The 15,230-nt window shown below is 44.2% G+C and overlaps 1 protein-coding gene across 1 annotated transcript in view; it reads right to left on the bottom strand.

Annotated features, from left to right (window-relative positions):
* Nucleotides 1-2,314: 2,314 nt before the first annotated feature.
* TNRC6B (trinucleotide repeat containing adaptor 6B) overlaps nt 2,315-15,230 on the bottom strand; it is a 225,161-nt gene continuing 212,245 nt past the window's right edge. The window contains 1 exon segment of the mRNA XM_032492297.1: nt 2,315-14,909. Coding sequence (XP_032348188.1) covers nt 14,522-14,909 — 388 coding nt within the window. The 3' untranslated portion in view covers nt 2,315-14,521.

Below are 15,230 nucleotides of genomic sequence, written 5' to 3'. Positions count from 1 at the left end.
AGAGAAGCCTGACTAGAAAACAAAATTCAGGACAGGGCCTAGGGCCAGGCCAAAATTAGAGCTCAGTCAGAGGAAAAAGGAGAGTAAGAGAGGCGGCCAGTGAGGTGGATGACACTGTCCAGGGTGTTAGCACAGCGAGAACGAAGGAGGGCCTGGATGTGAGAGCTGATGAAATCCAACATTTCACAGCCAGGTATGAGGATGAAAGCGACATGGGAGGTAAAGGACAGGTTAGAGCATAAAGGGAGACCTAGGGGCTGTGGTGTCCGGAGGCAGTGGTCATTCCACTGGACTAGGGGGGTTGCTAGTGCCTTAGAGGCAGCTCTTGCAGGGGGCTGATAGAGGCAGAAACCAGGCTGGAAGAGAACCAGGAAGGAGAGAGAGAATTTCTTGAGAAGAAAAATGGGACAGCAGCTGGCAAGGGAGGAACTAGAATGTGGGCCCACAGGAGGTGTTGACCATGGGGTGGATTTGAGCACGTGGACTGGCAAGGACTGCAGCTGATCAGCTGAAGAGAGAATGGAGAGTTAAAAGTAGCCAAGGGGGCAGGAATGGAAAGGATCTCAAGCACTGGACGGACCAGCACTTGAGGGGGAAGCATCTCTCTGTAATTTGGAAGGAGTCTCGGGGCACCTTCCAGATACCTCTAATCTTCTCCATGTATTGGTACACACAGGATGCTTGCTGGGGATCAAGGTCTCATTGCTGGTTGGTTACAGTGGATTCACAGGAGTCCTTATTTGCCCCGTAGTTAATGATGCTTTTTTGGCTGATGCAAAATAGAAAATAGGGTTTTTCAAAGTGGGGATTTTAGCAACTGTATTATTAAAATTATGGGCTATAAAATCTAAACTGGATTAGGAAGGAAGTGAGAAAAAGGAGAGGACTGACTGAGTGGAAGGAAGTAAACAGGCCAGCGTCCTGGAATGGCTGGTGAGGTCAAAACAAAGCCAAAGAGGAGGGGGAACCAGCTGGGAGGACAGGCGGTCAAGGTCAAGGATGCTGAAATTAAGTGATTCTGGAGGGGTGCAATTTTGGGCGAGTATGGGAGTGTGTGGCTGGACTGACTGAAGGAAGGAGTGCAGAAGCCTGGCCATTAGGATGGATTTTCCAAGTGGATCTGAAGTCACCTAAGGTGATGGCAGGGCACGCAGTGGTGAGGAAGGCTGAGTCAGACACTCATGTCTCAACAACCATCTTCACGTCTATAACGGCCCCACCTTTAGCCATTTATGCATTTTCAAAATATCCAAATTTAAAATGAAGTCTTTGGTGATAAAGGTCTTCACAGGTTTTGCAATGACCTCTAGTCCTCAAAAAAACAGTACTTACTTGATACAGGCAGGCCCTCAAGGTGTTGACATCTAGTTCACCTCTCATTTCCCAATGTTTACTTATCTTATGATAAGAATTGTATGGTAAATGGCCTACCACCTTGCACAACAGACTTGCTTAAGACCAGTTTCTCAGAATTCCAGGTGGTTTTCAGCAGAGGCATTTTGGCATGATAACTTTCAAATCCAATCTGGGTTCCTAGTATGGTGACTGAGACAAGTTTCAATTAAACGAGTGAACATTTATAGAACATGCTTAGAGCAGTGCCCAGCTTACAGCAAGCACTCAGTGTTACTACCACTACTTAAATTACGCTGAGCTGCAGTTTCTTCAGGAAGCAGGTTTGTTGCTATCCATCTGTGTCACGCAGCATTCTGAGAATTAAGTCAGACACGTTACCTGAGAACTATAAAACAGAAGTTTCCCTTCCACTCTTCCCCTGTGCCATTAGAGGCATTTCATGATCACATTTTAACAAGTCTCTAGCAACTAACAATAAATAAGGAACTGTTCAGATGGGAACAACCTCGCCTTTAGGGTAAGGCTCTCCTGCTCCTCTGGGCGAGCACTCAGAGCAGGGCAGGGGCCCGGCCGGTGGCTCCCCGCCGAGCTGGTCCTCTTCTGGGCTGCAGCAGGCATCTTCCCTCTTGTCTGTACCCCAGTGTTCTCCCGCCAAACAACAACAACAACAACAACAACAAAAGGCAGCAGGAGATTATCAACTTCTTTCAGAGAATCTGAACCCAACAGCCGGGCAGACAGCAAGGAGCACAAAACCCACCATGAACAGGCCAACCTGACAACCCCGACAACAAAAACATAACAAGACAAAGCAGATAAAGTTGAGGCCCAGTTCAGATGCTGAATTTCAGATAGCTTTTATGTGTGCAGCAGGGAGAGGAAGAAGAGCAGAAAAAATATAAACATTCAACAAACGAGCAAATTAAATTGGCAGAATAAAACAGGAAACCACAATAAATGCTTAGCAGCCAAACACATTTATTAGTCTTTTTTCTTTTTTTTTTTCCAGGAACCCAAAAATATTTTGTAGTTATAATGTAAGCAACTGAGTTGCACATAATACAATCATATCTTTCCAAAATAAAATAAAATAAAAAACTAAACAAAAACAAAAATAAGCTGTTTAAAAGCCCAAAAAAACCCTTCAGAAAACTCTTATATATGCATTACATCATCTCTCAGTTTTAATGAAATGACAACGACTTAATTCCTTATTACTCAACCTGTCACAATCCAATAAAAGACCACCCTTTAGTTTTTTTTGTTTTTGACTTTTTTTTTTTGAAATCCAGCATGAGAAATACAGTACCTGCTATGGCAAAAAATACACATAAAATGCAACTTTTCAGCTTATTTGTACATTAGTAGAGTTTAACATTTTATTGTTTGTTTTTTAAGTGAACCAGTGATTTTAAGTACCACTATACTAAAAAAGTAAAATAAAATATAGAAAAGGGGGGCCCAGCCTGCCATGCAAGTGCACCTCTAAAGTGCCTAGTTTCTGTGTCCATGTAAAACCAGTAATATGAGGAGCAATTTCAACATATGGGAGTTTGATTAAACCTCTATGTTTAAGAAAAAAAATAAAATAAAAAGACAATGCCATATCCTCCCTTTTCTCCCCTCAAACTTCCTTCAACCCCGTCATTCACCTTCTCTATCGCCCACCAGGAGAGAGAAAAGAAAGCCACCAAAATAATATTGTAAAAGCTATTTCAAGTATAAGAAAAACAAAACACTTCTAGGTAACTTGCAGAGAGCATCAACATGTGCAGCCATTGAGTCATGTTTACAGGTTTTGTTTCTGCTGACAGTGTTTCAGATGAGAGGAGTTTTGCTGTACCTTCCTGTTACCTGTTTGTGTGCAAAGTTGGAAAGCTGCCTTTTAAAGATCCAGCCTCTTTCTGATGCCCTTCTCTGCACCTTCTTTTAAGGGGGCAAGGAGAGAAGCGAAGGGAGGAGGAAGGAGGAAGGAGCGACGCGTCACAAGCCATTAGATGGTACTTCTCCGCCTCGCCTCCTCTGCCCCACCCCCAGGAGCCCTCGCTTCTCTTGTTCACCATCAGTGACCTAACTCTGACTGCAGAGATTTCCTTACTCAGTTTCCTGATTTGGTAGGATGTATTTTACTATGTAAACATAGCCCCCTAGGATTATGGAACCCAAAGCAGCATATATATCTCCATCTACATGGAGAAAGATAAAATAGTCCAGAAACCTCTCCTCAGGTTGCTTCTGTTATCTGTTTTTGGTTACTCAAAACAGGGATGGGGTGGGGTGGGCACAGAGTAAGTTGTAAGCAAATGGTGGAGAGTCAGGAGTGGGCACAGTTGAGCTGTTTCGTCTGCTTTTTTTTTTCCTCCCAAAAGGGTATTTTTTAAATTTTTTTAAAACCTGTTAAAAATGTTCCTGCACCGTAAGTCATCCTGAGGTTAAGGCCAAGGGCGCAGAGTCTGTGCGCGTGTCTGTGAGCACACCCACGGTGTGTGCACCGTTTTTTGATGTCTTCTGTGAGATCACTGGACACACTTTGGTCACTGGTGTGTGCAAAGGGTGGTGGGGGGAGTGTCCTAGGACAGAAGTGCAGAAACCAGCAAAGCCCTTAGGGAGCCTCTGTTGTACGGGACAGAAGGGCAGGGAGAACTCAGGAAGGATCAGCAGAAGGAGATGGACAGAAAAGGGGCCTCCACACAACCAACAGAAATAAACCCTGAAGGCCAGCGGCGCCCAGATCAGCAGGCGGGCGGTGAACGCGTGTTTAGTAGCATGCTTCTTCCCCTCAAAGGACATCGTCACTGTACAAGGTGAGCGAGCTCAAAAAAGGGCATCTTGACAGATACAGGGTTTATCTTTAAGATGGGGGGAGTTGGGGGTTGCTGGAGAAGCTACTCAGAAGGATCCATTCTGACCCTGCCTCGTGGGTGCCTGAATCTAGGAGAGCAGTAGCTGACAGGTCCCTACAAGCAGCACTTGTGAAACTTCTTTCCGTCTACCTAGTGTCAGCTTCAAGCCTCATGGAGGGAGAAGCATCTGAGGGTTGCACGCGCCTTTCAGGGAGGTCGTCTGCCTGTCTCAGATGAGCTCCCACCTAAGTAAGAAATCAATTCATTTCCGGAGCATCACAAATTGACAAGGCTATGAATTCTAAAGCACAACATTGAAATGCCAGGACTAATTCTCTTTATGACTTACAGGATGCGACTGAGTAACTCAAAGTGTGCGTGCATGCGCCTGTGTGTGCGTGCATGTATGTGTGTGTGCACGCGCTCGTGTGTGTGTGTGTGTGAACCAAGAAAGGCCGAGAGTTCAAGGTCTCAGGCAGAGAAAACTCTGGAGTCCCTCGAGGTGGCGGACCTTCTGGAAGAGAGGAATCCAGACACTCCCTACCCTGGACCTAGAGCCGGAATAGGTGGCATCTATTCAAAATGGTACAAACGCTGGTCTGCTGTCACTGTGTACGGGAGGCAACGGAGAGACCACCACCCCACAAATGCAAGTCCACTCCCCTGACCTGTTCTGCTTTTCTCCTCTCAAACATGATGGCTTAGAAAAAAAGGAGAAAATATCATATTTTAGGGTTACTTTCACAGCAAAGAAAAAATTGTAAAAGTTATCCTGCTATTTACACATTCATATTTTTAAAAGGATAACCCACTGATGTCAGAAAAGGAGAGGGGAGTTAAGGGTCTACACTGCAGGGGAAATGTACCTCGAGGTATTGTTTTGTGTTAGACAGTTGAAACGTCAGAATTTCATTTTTTTGTTTTGTTTTGTTTTTTTTTTTTGTCTAAAGGCAATCTAGCAGATTGGAACCCTGATAAGATGGTGCCTCTGCAGCCTTGCAGGGGCACGAGGAGACTGTGATCAAGTCTGTTACTCGTTACAGTACTGTGAACATCACCACACGGAAACACTGACTGTGGGCAGAACAATCTCTCGCTTACGATACTGTGTGTTGCAAATAATGCCTAGACCAGAGCAGGGCGGGCGCCACGACTCACCACAGGCAAGATCAGCAAAGCGCTTCTGTGAGGACAAAGAGGAGGCTGCAGGCTCTCCCGGGTCAGATACCTCACTGCGCACAGCTACACGCAGCTTCACAGATGCAAAGGAAGCAGGGAGCTGACGCGCGGCTGAGGGTCGTGGACGGGGAAGAGGACCGTCAAGCAACAGTCTCCTGCCCCACAGAGCCAGAGTTTCCTTATAATTCAATTCACTTAAAAACGATTAAGAAAGAAGAAAGAAAAATTAAAATGGAGCGAGGAGGAGGAGGAGGTCTTTTTTGAAATTGACATAAGGATTAAGGTCAGCAGAGTGAGGCAGGTTTCCTGAGCTTGAAAGGGTTTTGAATTCAGGAAAGGACGAGTATTTTTTTCCAGAGAACACTGGAGCCTTTGGGGCCCCACCACTGCACCAGGTTAACACTGCACGGCTAAGACGGAGACTCCGGGACCACACGGGCTGACAGAACCGCAGGACCCCCAGGCTGTGCCGGGCCGGCAGGTGGGCCGGCGGACAGAGGTCTCCTTCTACCTCACTGTGCCGACCTTACTGCCTCTGCTCTCACTCCCCTTCCCTGCCAGCACGTGGGGGGGATACCATGGACACAGAAACCATAGAACAAGGATGCAAAGCTACTTCCTTCCCCTTTCTGCCCTCTCCTCCCGCCCCTTTGCAGAATGCATAGTTACAATTCACGTTACAAAATAAAGAAGCAATGATGACCACATATGGGATCTTTTTTTTTTTGAAAAAAGAAAAATCCAACAACCTCTTCTTAAATTCAGTATCAAAATTCACATTTGCATAATAATACATTTCAAGGCCATTAGAGAGGAATGAGAGTGAAGCCCTGGAAGCTGCAGCATCTCTCCTCCCTGTGTCTTCCTGAATGAAGCTGAAGGAATCTCGTGGAGGGACTGTTTTCCTCTTTGGGGAGTTCTGAGGAATTATGGAAATGGCCCTTAGCATTCACTTGCTATTTCTTTAGAAGATAGGGAGCGGGGAGAAGAGGTGGAATTAAAACAAACATAAAACAAAAGAAGAGACACTGCAGATTTCTATGTTTAACTATCATCATTCTGAAGAAATAAAATATGATTTCAGATTTTTCTCTTTCTCAAATGCTTCAATCTTATTCTCTCAAAAGCCTTTTCCTTGTGTGTAATACCCTGTTCGCATAAACAGCAACATCATATGACTTCCATTTGGGAAAAGAATTATCTTCCCAGGACACAGACTCAAGGGTGGAAATTCGCTGCCCGCTCTGCGCGTAGCAGGAGCTGGAAAAAGCATTCTCAATGTGCATGTGTCACAAACATCACCATACTTCAGTTCTCCAGTGCTTACAGAAAGACGAAAACTCAAACAGCCACAGCCACGCACGCACACACATATACACGAAGAGAACTAGGCAATGCAGCTAGGAAAGGTCCACCTGCACTCTTGGACTAACCTGGTCTCTGTCACCTGTGCACCATCACCTCGTCACCCCCTCTCCCAAGTCCTAGAGCCCCTTCCCCCGACTCTACACTGTGCAATATTGATGCTAATGAACACTCCACAGCTGCCCCTGCGGACGGCCAGGAGAAATGCTGACTTCCCTAAAGACTAAGCTGACCGTCTTTCTGTTTTATCCCAAAGGATAGGTTCTTCCTAAAACAGACGATCTCTGAACTCACAAAGGCACATTCAGAAATATTACCACTTAGGTAATCAATTCCTTGGACAAAATGAAAAAGGGGGTAGGTAGGGGTGGTGTTTTAAACACATTTATTCTAACTTATCCTGAAATTTCTGGCAAGAAGTGTCATGCTGAATGCATCACTTGGTGAAAAATTATACTACCTTTAAAAGGTATGTAACTTCAAGGGTTCCAAAGGTTTTTGTTTTGTAGAAATCCCCCACTTCTTCATTCTTGGTGAACTTATATGTAGGACACACTATCTTCCTCTCCATAAAGCTCTGCTGGAGGGCGAGTCCTGAAGGAAGGCTGCTCCTCCCCTCCTACCACTGCTCACAACCCAGCCCTCCGAGGACTGCGCGCCCCGGGGAGAAGGAACCCAGAGGCGGTGAGAGGTCCAGGGACGCAGGCAATGGGAAGGGAAGGAAAGCACTTTGCATCACAACACTGGAAGCTACTCCGACAGTTTCTCTTTTGCTGCTCACCGTGAGCAGTAAAGAAGAATCTCACTTCTTGATAAAACAATCCCAGCTTATTAATATTGGCTCAAAATGGGTCAATTCCAATTGGGAATTTACTTTCAGAGCAATGATTTATAGTTTGAAAATGAAATTGAGGCACAAAGTGCTTTAGCAAACACTATTTCCTTTTAACTTAAAACAACACTTCTTGCCTTTATCTGACCTTTCTCCTCCCATGAACAAAACAAGTGTTTGTCACAACGAAGAACCAACGACTGAATCTTGCAGAGACCTTTTGGTCAGGGCAGAACCATCTTTCCTGGTGTGCACAGTTGTCATTAAAAACAAGTTCAGGTGTATAGCTAACTGGAAGGGAAAAGATTTAAATTCTGTGAGGCAAACACTGGCAGTTTCAATCGCTTTTACTGTTTTTATTTTGGTCGTGGTAGGAGGTTACTACAGGAGACTGACAGTTAAAGAACTACTCAGATGTTCGAATACTGGGTGATTCCTCCAGATGTAGTCTGAGACCCGGCCTGAGGGAAGCAGAGAAGCCCAGCCGGGGGTGGAGCGGGGAGGAGCCCTGTGTCCTGACCGCGCACCCTTCACCATCCTGCAGATGCTCGTGAGCAGGCATGGGGAGGCAAGGTGGGCAGGATGGAGAGGGTTATTGTTCAATTTTTATTACATTGTTAACTGTGTTAATAGATTCTTGAAGTTGATAATTATTTCAAATAAAGAATGCGATGCCAGTACCTCCCTTGTCAGATTTAAGGTCAAAAAAAATCACCATTGACAACTGGGGACCATCTCTGAAAACACACACACCTTTGGCACTGGCCTTATCACAGGGTGTGCACTAGCTCTGGAAATACATACAATATCCTGTTTTTTAATAGACTGATGATGATGATGAAGTCCTTGACAACATTTTATACACTTGCCTGTTTCTAGACCATGCGGACACCCTGTGCTTGTGGTTAAGAATGCAGAGGGGGTGTGGTGCAGTATGCAAACGGCACCCCGTTTTCTGACTGCTGAGGTCTAAAGATTGACAATTCACTGGTGCACACGGGCTAGACTGTTTTCATCTGGACTGTCGCACGCAGCCTCAGCTGTACGTTCATGGGAGGGAAAACAATTAAAGAACAAGACTTCTTTTTGTAGTAACACTAAGAAGTGTCATTAATGCATAGTCATGAAGTCTGACAAAACTTGGCAAAACACTGGGGAAGAAAAAGTTTTGATTTTTTTTTAAACCAGCTAAAAATGTATCTCTACTCCTAAGGACTTTATACATAATCAAAACAAAAGGAAAAAAACCCAAAAACTCAAAACAGTAACCTACACCGTGTTACATGTTGAATGTGAACTCTGGGGATGGGGGAGAAGGGGACCTTTTCAACATAAAGACTCAATTGTTCCCTAATCTGGGAGATGGCTCTTACAGCCAAATCCGAGGAAAACATCCTGTTTACACCGCAAAGGAGAACAGGCTTGGCCTAAGCGTTTTGCTCAGCTCACAGACATCTTCATTCTGTTTGAGAGAAGAGTCAAGATGGCAGATGGCAGAATATAAAAAATAAAACTAGAAAGTACACAGCATCTGAGGTCAATGTGGAATCTGGCTGTTAACCTTACAAAAACTGTCTCCCCCTCCCACTCCCAAAAAAGTGGTGAGAGTGAGTATTTGCAACTAGTTAATAGCCTGTGAAATTCTAGTTTCTGCTAGATATATTACAACAGCTCTTCCAAATTCTTAGGAATTTCTTTTTATTCCTTTCTTTTTTCTTTCTTTTCTTTTTTGCATGTTTTATATATCACACTCAACCCACAAGAACTTGGAAGAGCCAGCTGCTAATTTATGCTACATTCATGTCAGAAGAGGTGGGAAAGTTTTTAGATCAGGAGCCACAGTAATAGAAAATCAAGCTGCTATAAATAAAATTGATTGAATGGCAATCAATGCATAATGCTGATTTACTGTGGGGGGACACTGATAAAAAAAATTTTGGTTTGGAACCTTAACTTGCAGCACTGTTAAGTTAACTTCTGTGCACGTTGTGCTGAAAAACAGGCTAGGGACTGAGGGATCAGAGATGCCACGTGGGCCACTCATTTCTTCACAGTGTCTCGGAGATCTGTATTTTTTGAACACCGAAAATCAGGTCACGGCACTGGATCTCAGCTGCCAGCAGAGGTCCCCGGTCTGATGGAAGACATCCCTTCCCCTACTAGTGCTGCTTTCCTTTGGCTGCTCATGTGGTAGACAGAAACCAAGTATGCGATGTCTGAGAGATGGATACTCCTAGCCACTAGTAATCAAGTGTTTAAAAAACAACAACAACAACAACACAGGAAAACTGTTAAAAATTGGAAAGCTCAAATTCACATGATCCAAGCGTTTATAAAGAAAACCTCCGTAAATGAGAGGTGACCGGCAAGCCCTGTACACATGCCAGAATGTGGTGGAAGAGAAGATGCTCCCACCGGATTTTCTAAGTGTATTGAAGCCACCTACCCTCTCAGCAGACATGGCTCTTGCCAAAGAACACAGAGGAAGGGAAAGTTTTTCTTTTCCATTACATCCTCACTATATCCTGTTCTTAGGTCACTGCCAACCAATAAAGCAAAGCTTCCGGCAACTTGACGAGAAAAAGGGGGTTGAGGGAAAGGGAGCCGACAAAGAAGGACAAGAGCAGAGAAATAGGAACCCCTTTCTATTGGCCTGACACAAAGACACTTTCCAAGTCACTGCAAATGCACACAGTAGCGGAGGGGAACAGCGCAGGGAAGGAGCTTGGCGTTCCACATGCTCAAGACATAAAAGCGTACTTAACTTCCTTGACTTCTGTTTGTTTATTTTAAATGTAGACCACTGTCTCTGGGCTGTCCAGAACCTGTCCAGAACTACTCCGACTTCCATAATGGGCCAGCATCTTACTGTCTGTGGAGCGACTGGACCACAAGCACATACACGCGCGTTCCCCCTGCTTAGGATGTCTGGGTGTATGTACGAAGGCACTAAAGCGGTTTTAAAGAAATTGCAGGCAGCAACCCCACCCACTCCCTTCACCTGTCGAGCTGGAGTCTCTTCCCCACTGGGAAGCTTAGATGTTTAAAAGAAGCTGTGGTCATGTTTGGGAATTCTAACCCCTGGCCCCAGGAGGGAATACAAAAGGAGAATTCGACATCACCAAAAACTGAAAGGAAATACTCCACACCTCCGGCTGAGGGATGGGGATAATTAAGCAGCAGATCTTCAAAACAGCAATTAAAATGAGCACAACAGTAGCTGGGAGCTAAAAAAGTAAAATCACTTGTTCCTTATTAGATTCTTCTACTATTTTCTCCTCCTCCCTATCACAGACGGAGGTAAGACAGACATTCTTCATTAATAGAACAGTCCATAGATATTTGTCCTCTAGTAATGCCTACATTTAAAATTTGTTCCAAAAATTATTAACCTATATTTCCTAACTCTTTACATAGATTCTCAGCAATCCAACCGTACTATGTTACAGATTAGAGTTACTTTTTACTATTTTTTAGCTGTTGTTTCTTTCTCTTCCTTTCTTTTGTTGCTGGGGTTGGAGAGACAGGGAGAAAGGTTCCTTTAAAAAAATAAAAACAAAAATTCCTAGGGGAGATTTGGGTTCAGTCTTAAATGGAAAGGAATAAAGTGATGGCATTCCCATTTATATACACCAAACACTCTCCCATTAAATTATACACAATTTCAAATGAATCCATGATAGAGCTCTTATAAAGCTTAATCCTTCCATATTTTTTAAGATAGTGAATTTACCTGTTGCTGCTAAATTGATAATTTTTAAAAAATATTTCTTTCTACGTGTTTTAAAATGTGTGATCCCCAGTATGACAATAACGTTTGGAGACTTTTCTTTTTACATATTTCGTAAGTAAAAATTGCTTAAACTTTTTGAAGTTTCAGGAACTTGTAAAAGTTTATTAACAGGAAAGAAACAGCTGTCTATCTAGGATAAGATACGGTTAAATAAACCATCTTCCAAAAACTGGCTTCCTACCCTAGAATTCCTGAGAATGCTTGCAAATTTTAAAGCAGGAAAATAAATGTTAAAAACAAAAACAAAAAACACTGTTAAATGCTCCCAGAGTTAGTCTTCATCTAAAATATATATTTATATGTATATATATATACGCACTTTTTGGTCTTTTTTTAAGTTTTTGATTTTTTTTCCCTTTAAGCTTATGATGGAAGAACATTTTAGCTTCTCATGTTTATTTTTACATATTTCAAATCCCTCATTATGTCTTGTAAACAAGAGGGGCTCTAGCACCCGGCTTTCACCGTAGTATCATAAGGACCTCAACTAACCCATAGTGCAGGTCAAGGAACCAACAGGCAGGAAGGGGGAGGGTGGGGCAGGACACGGCAGGGAGCCTGCCGCGCCAGTGGAGAGGGTCACCACTGGCTCGAGGGAGCCGCGGGCCGTGCTCCTGGCCCAGGGACACTGAGATTTCGCCTTCTGTAGATGTCTGACACCGCAGCTCTCCATGTGGAGGTCACCACACATGACAGGGTTTATGCCCCCTTGCAGAGAGCAGTCCACGGGGGTTGGAAGGAGACATTTTGTACATGGGCAGAGGTGGAAGGAGCATGGTGGTGATGAAGCCGGAGGGCACAGTTAGTTTGCTACAAGGCATCTAATGGGACCAAACCAACGCTGGAAACTCAAGTTTGACCACCTACCCACAAAGGGTTCACACAAAGACTTACGTGAGCAAACGCTCACTTGAATTATGCACATCAATCTCTTTTGAGGCTAGGTTTATCATCAACAGGGTAAGCTGAGAGGACTATAGAATTCCCATTGTCTCACAAAACCACTTAAATGCAAATAATTCGTTTTTGCCTTTCCCTATACACACCCACCCACCCACCTCCACACAACACAAGCTAAAAGTCAAATGTATTAGGCATTGTTGTATCCTTCACTGAAGATGCTAAAGAAAGAAAAACTCCCTTGTCCTCACTAGCAGCAAGTTACGGAGGACAGTAGAGGTCTGCTCCCACCAAGGGTTGGAATGGGCAGGTATTTGCTGGTACAGAATGTCGGCACTTTATGTTAAACAGTATAATGCAGACTGGGACGTCCACACAAGTGCTAGCACGTTACCGGCATACGTTCCCCCCCACCCCCCGCCCGCCCCGCCAGCCATCTGCTTTGTATAAAGGGGTACCCCTTCAGGTCTGCTATAACTCTTCACAAAAAGCAGTTTGATACATTTTGATTCCAACATAAGTACATACATGTTGGTGATAACTGTGGATTAAAAGTTGCCCCCTATTCGGCCCAGAGTACTACTACATTGATGCTTAAAACAACAACAAAAAGTCTTTAAATACCGAAATTAAAAAAGCAACATTACAAGGAAAAAAAACAGGGGGTGGGGGTCAAAACCAAAAAAAGGTGCAATACTTAAAAGTCTTTGCTAAGTTATACCTGCCTAAGCAAAACCACATACACAGGAAATACACAACACAGAGAAACAAAAGGAAACGCTTGAAGTACACACTGGTTTAAGAACATTCGTTAAGTAAACGTTTCTGTCAGTGATGGCCTGGTGCTGTAACACGCCACGGCCTGGCACAGGTAACGCTCAGCAAGAGAGGAGCAGAGAGGGAGGGGCTGCAGGTGCTTTCAGGAGGCTGCTCAAAACTTAGCTTTTTCTGTTTCCAGAAAATGAAAAAGAGAACCAATAGAAAATTTTAATTCAGCATTACCTGACTTTCTGATGAATTTCTCATACCTGATTACACAAGAAAGGGGGAACGCGATTTTTCTGCTTTTGAAACACCACATCATTAGAAACTATCTTGTCATCTGTTCCCATTCAAACTAACAAAAAGGCCAGCATGAAACTGGACAGGTATTCAGATGTGCCTAGCGGCCACCACTTACTTTAAAACACAGAAATAAGTAAACACACAGTTGCTCCAAGAGGTACCTCCTGCTCTCCTAATTTTTGGGACGTGGCAGTGCTCCACTCTACTGCTAGGTCAAAAGAAAAGCTACAGAAAACTCACACTCAGGCTACTTTGCAAATGTAAAGGAGCTCCCTGCTTTCATCATTAAAAAGCACTCTGTTCACCTCCAGACAGCCCAACGGGGTTGCTTTCGTAGCAGTGGCTCCCCATGCTCCTGTGTTCTCATAGATAAAAAAAATAATAAAATAAAAATAAAAAGCAGATGGCCGGCCAGCCAGCCTGCGGACTGTCAGCAATGCAGCTTTCTGAGAAATCGGGGTGGGGAAGAGGAGGAGGACACGGGCACACACACACAGAGACAGAGAGCAGGATGCACGCGAATGCACATGAACACACGTGCACACACATACCAGAACGAGCATGCCTGGGCAGTTACATGTGCCAGAACACACTGGTATTTATCAACCAGCCAATCACAAATTTTTTCCTTTTTTTTTTTTTTTAGGTTTTTTGTGTTTTTGTTTTTAAAGTGAGGCTCCGTCAAGTCTTCCCTCCCCCCACCCCAACAATTCTTTTGAATTCCCCTCCCTCCCAAACATGGTAGACCTAAGGACGGAAACACACCCAGTGCAAACAAAGTTAAAAAGCTATTTTTTTCAGTATATATGTTTCTTAGCAACAACTTCCATATAACATGAAAAAAGTGAAAAACTAGAAACTAATTTTTTTAATTTTTTTGTGTTTAAATTTAAATGGTATGTGTACTTGCTTCACATTGTCTTTCTAGGTTGGCGTTCATGATTCAAGTATTTCAAGAGTGATATGTTCTCTTTTTGGATTCATATTCCAAACGAAAAACTGAAGTTATAAGGGAGGCAACTATGTGCTCAGACAGTCTGTCAATGACCCACCTTTTTTTCTCTCTCCGTTTTCTTTTTTCCTTTTAAAAATGTATTTATTGCAAGTTGAAAAAAAAAACGAAAAGGTCAAGTTAGTGCTGCTGCTGTTCCAAAAAAGGTCACGAGGTCAGAGTTGAAAGTTCTAAGTTCAGATTGAATCCGACCCTCCTCCCAGAAGGTCACCAGGTAGTAAAGGAGCAGGGCTGCCCATCCTATGGGGATCTTCCACGGTTGGGACTCCCCACAAGCTAGAAGAATAGTTTGGGGGCCCCCACAACGAAGCGCCAGCAAGGTCGGCCCCGCTGCTGCCACCAGCACTGCTGCTCCACTGCCCGAGCCCTGTGGACCCACCAAACAGATTCAGGGCAGGCCCGACAGGGTCCGGCTGGGTCTGGCCGGTCTCCAGGGACTGCCAACCCGCCGCGGGCGCATTCGGGGTTGCCGCGGGTGTAGGGGGCTGAGCTTGTGCCAGAAAGCGGCTAACTTCGTCATCGGTGGCAAACTCAGCCAGGATGGTAGTGTTTCCCAACACACACCTGGAAAAAAGGGGAGGGAAAGAACCATGGATTTGAAGAAAGTCCTAAAGCAGGCTTAGGGACTGAGTGTTTGAGTCCTCACTACTCAAAAGTGTGGTACTTCGACTAGTAGCTTCCATATCTCCTGGATGCTTTTCAGAATCACAGCATCAGAACCTGCATTCTAACCGGACCACCAGTGACTGAGAAGTACTGATTTAGAACACGTAGGCATCACCAACTCTCAAGATATCCCAAGACATCCCAAGACTACTGGAGGATACTATGTATCAATTTCCCTCAGGATATGGAATTTGCATGTCAAGTAAAATGTCATCTCTT

The sequence above is a fragment of the Camelus ferus genome, chromosome 12, assembly GCF_009834535.1.
Source record: "Camelus ferus isolate YT-003-E chromosome 12, BCGSAC_Cfer_1.0, whole genome shotgun sequence".
Classification (NCBI taxonomy): Eukaryota; Metazoa; Chordata; class Mammalia; order Artiodactyla; family Camelidae; genus Camelus; species Camelus ferus.
Note: the sequence above shows the minus strand (reverse complement) of the source record. Positions and strands in the feature narration are given on the sequence as shown.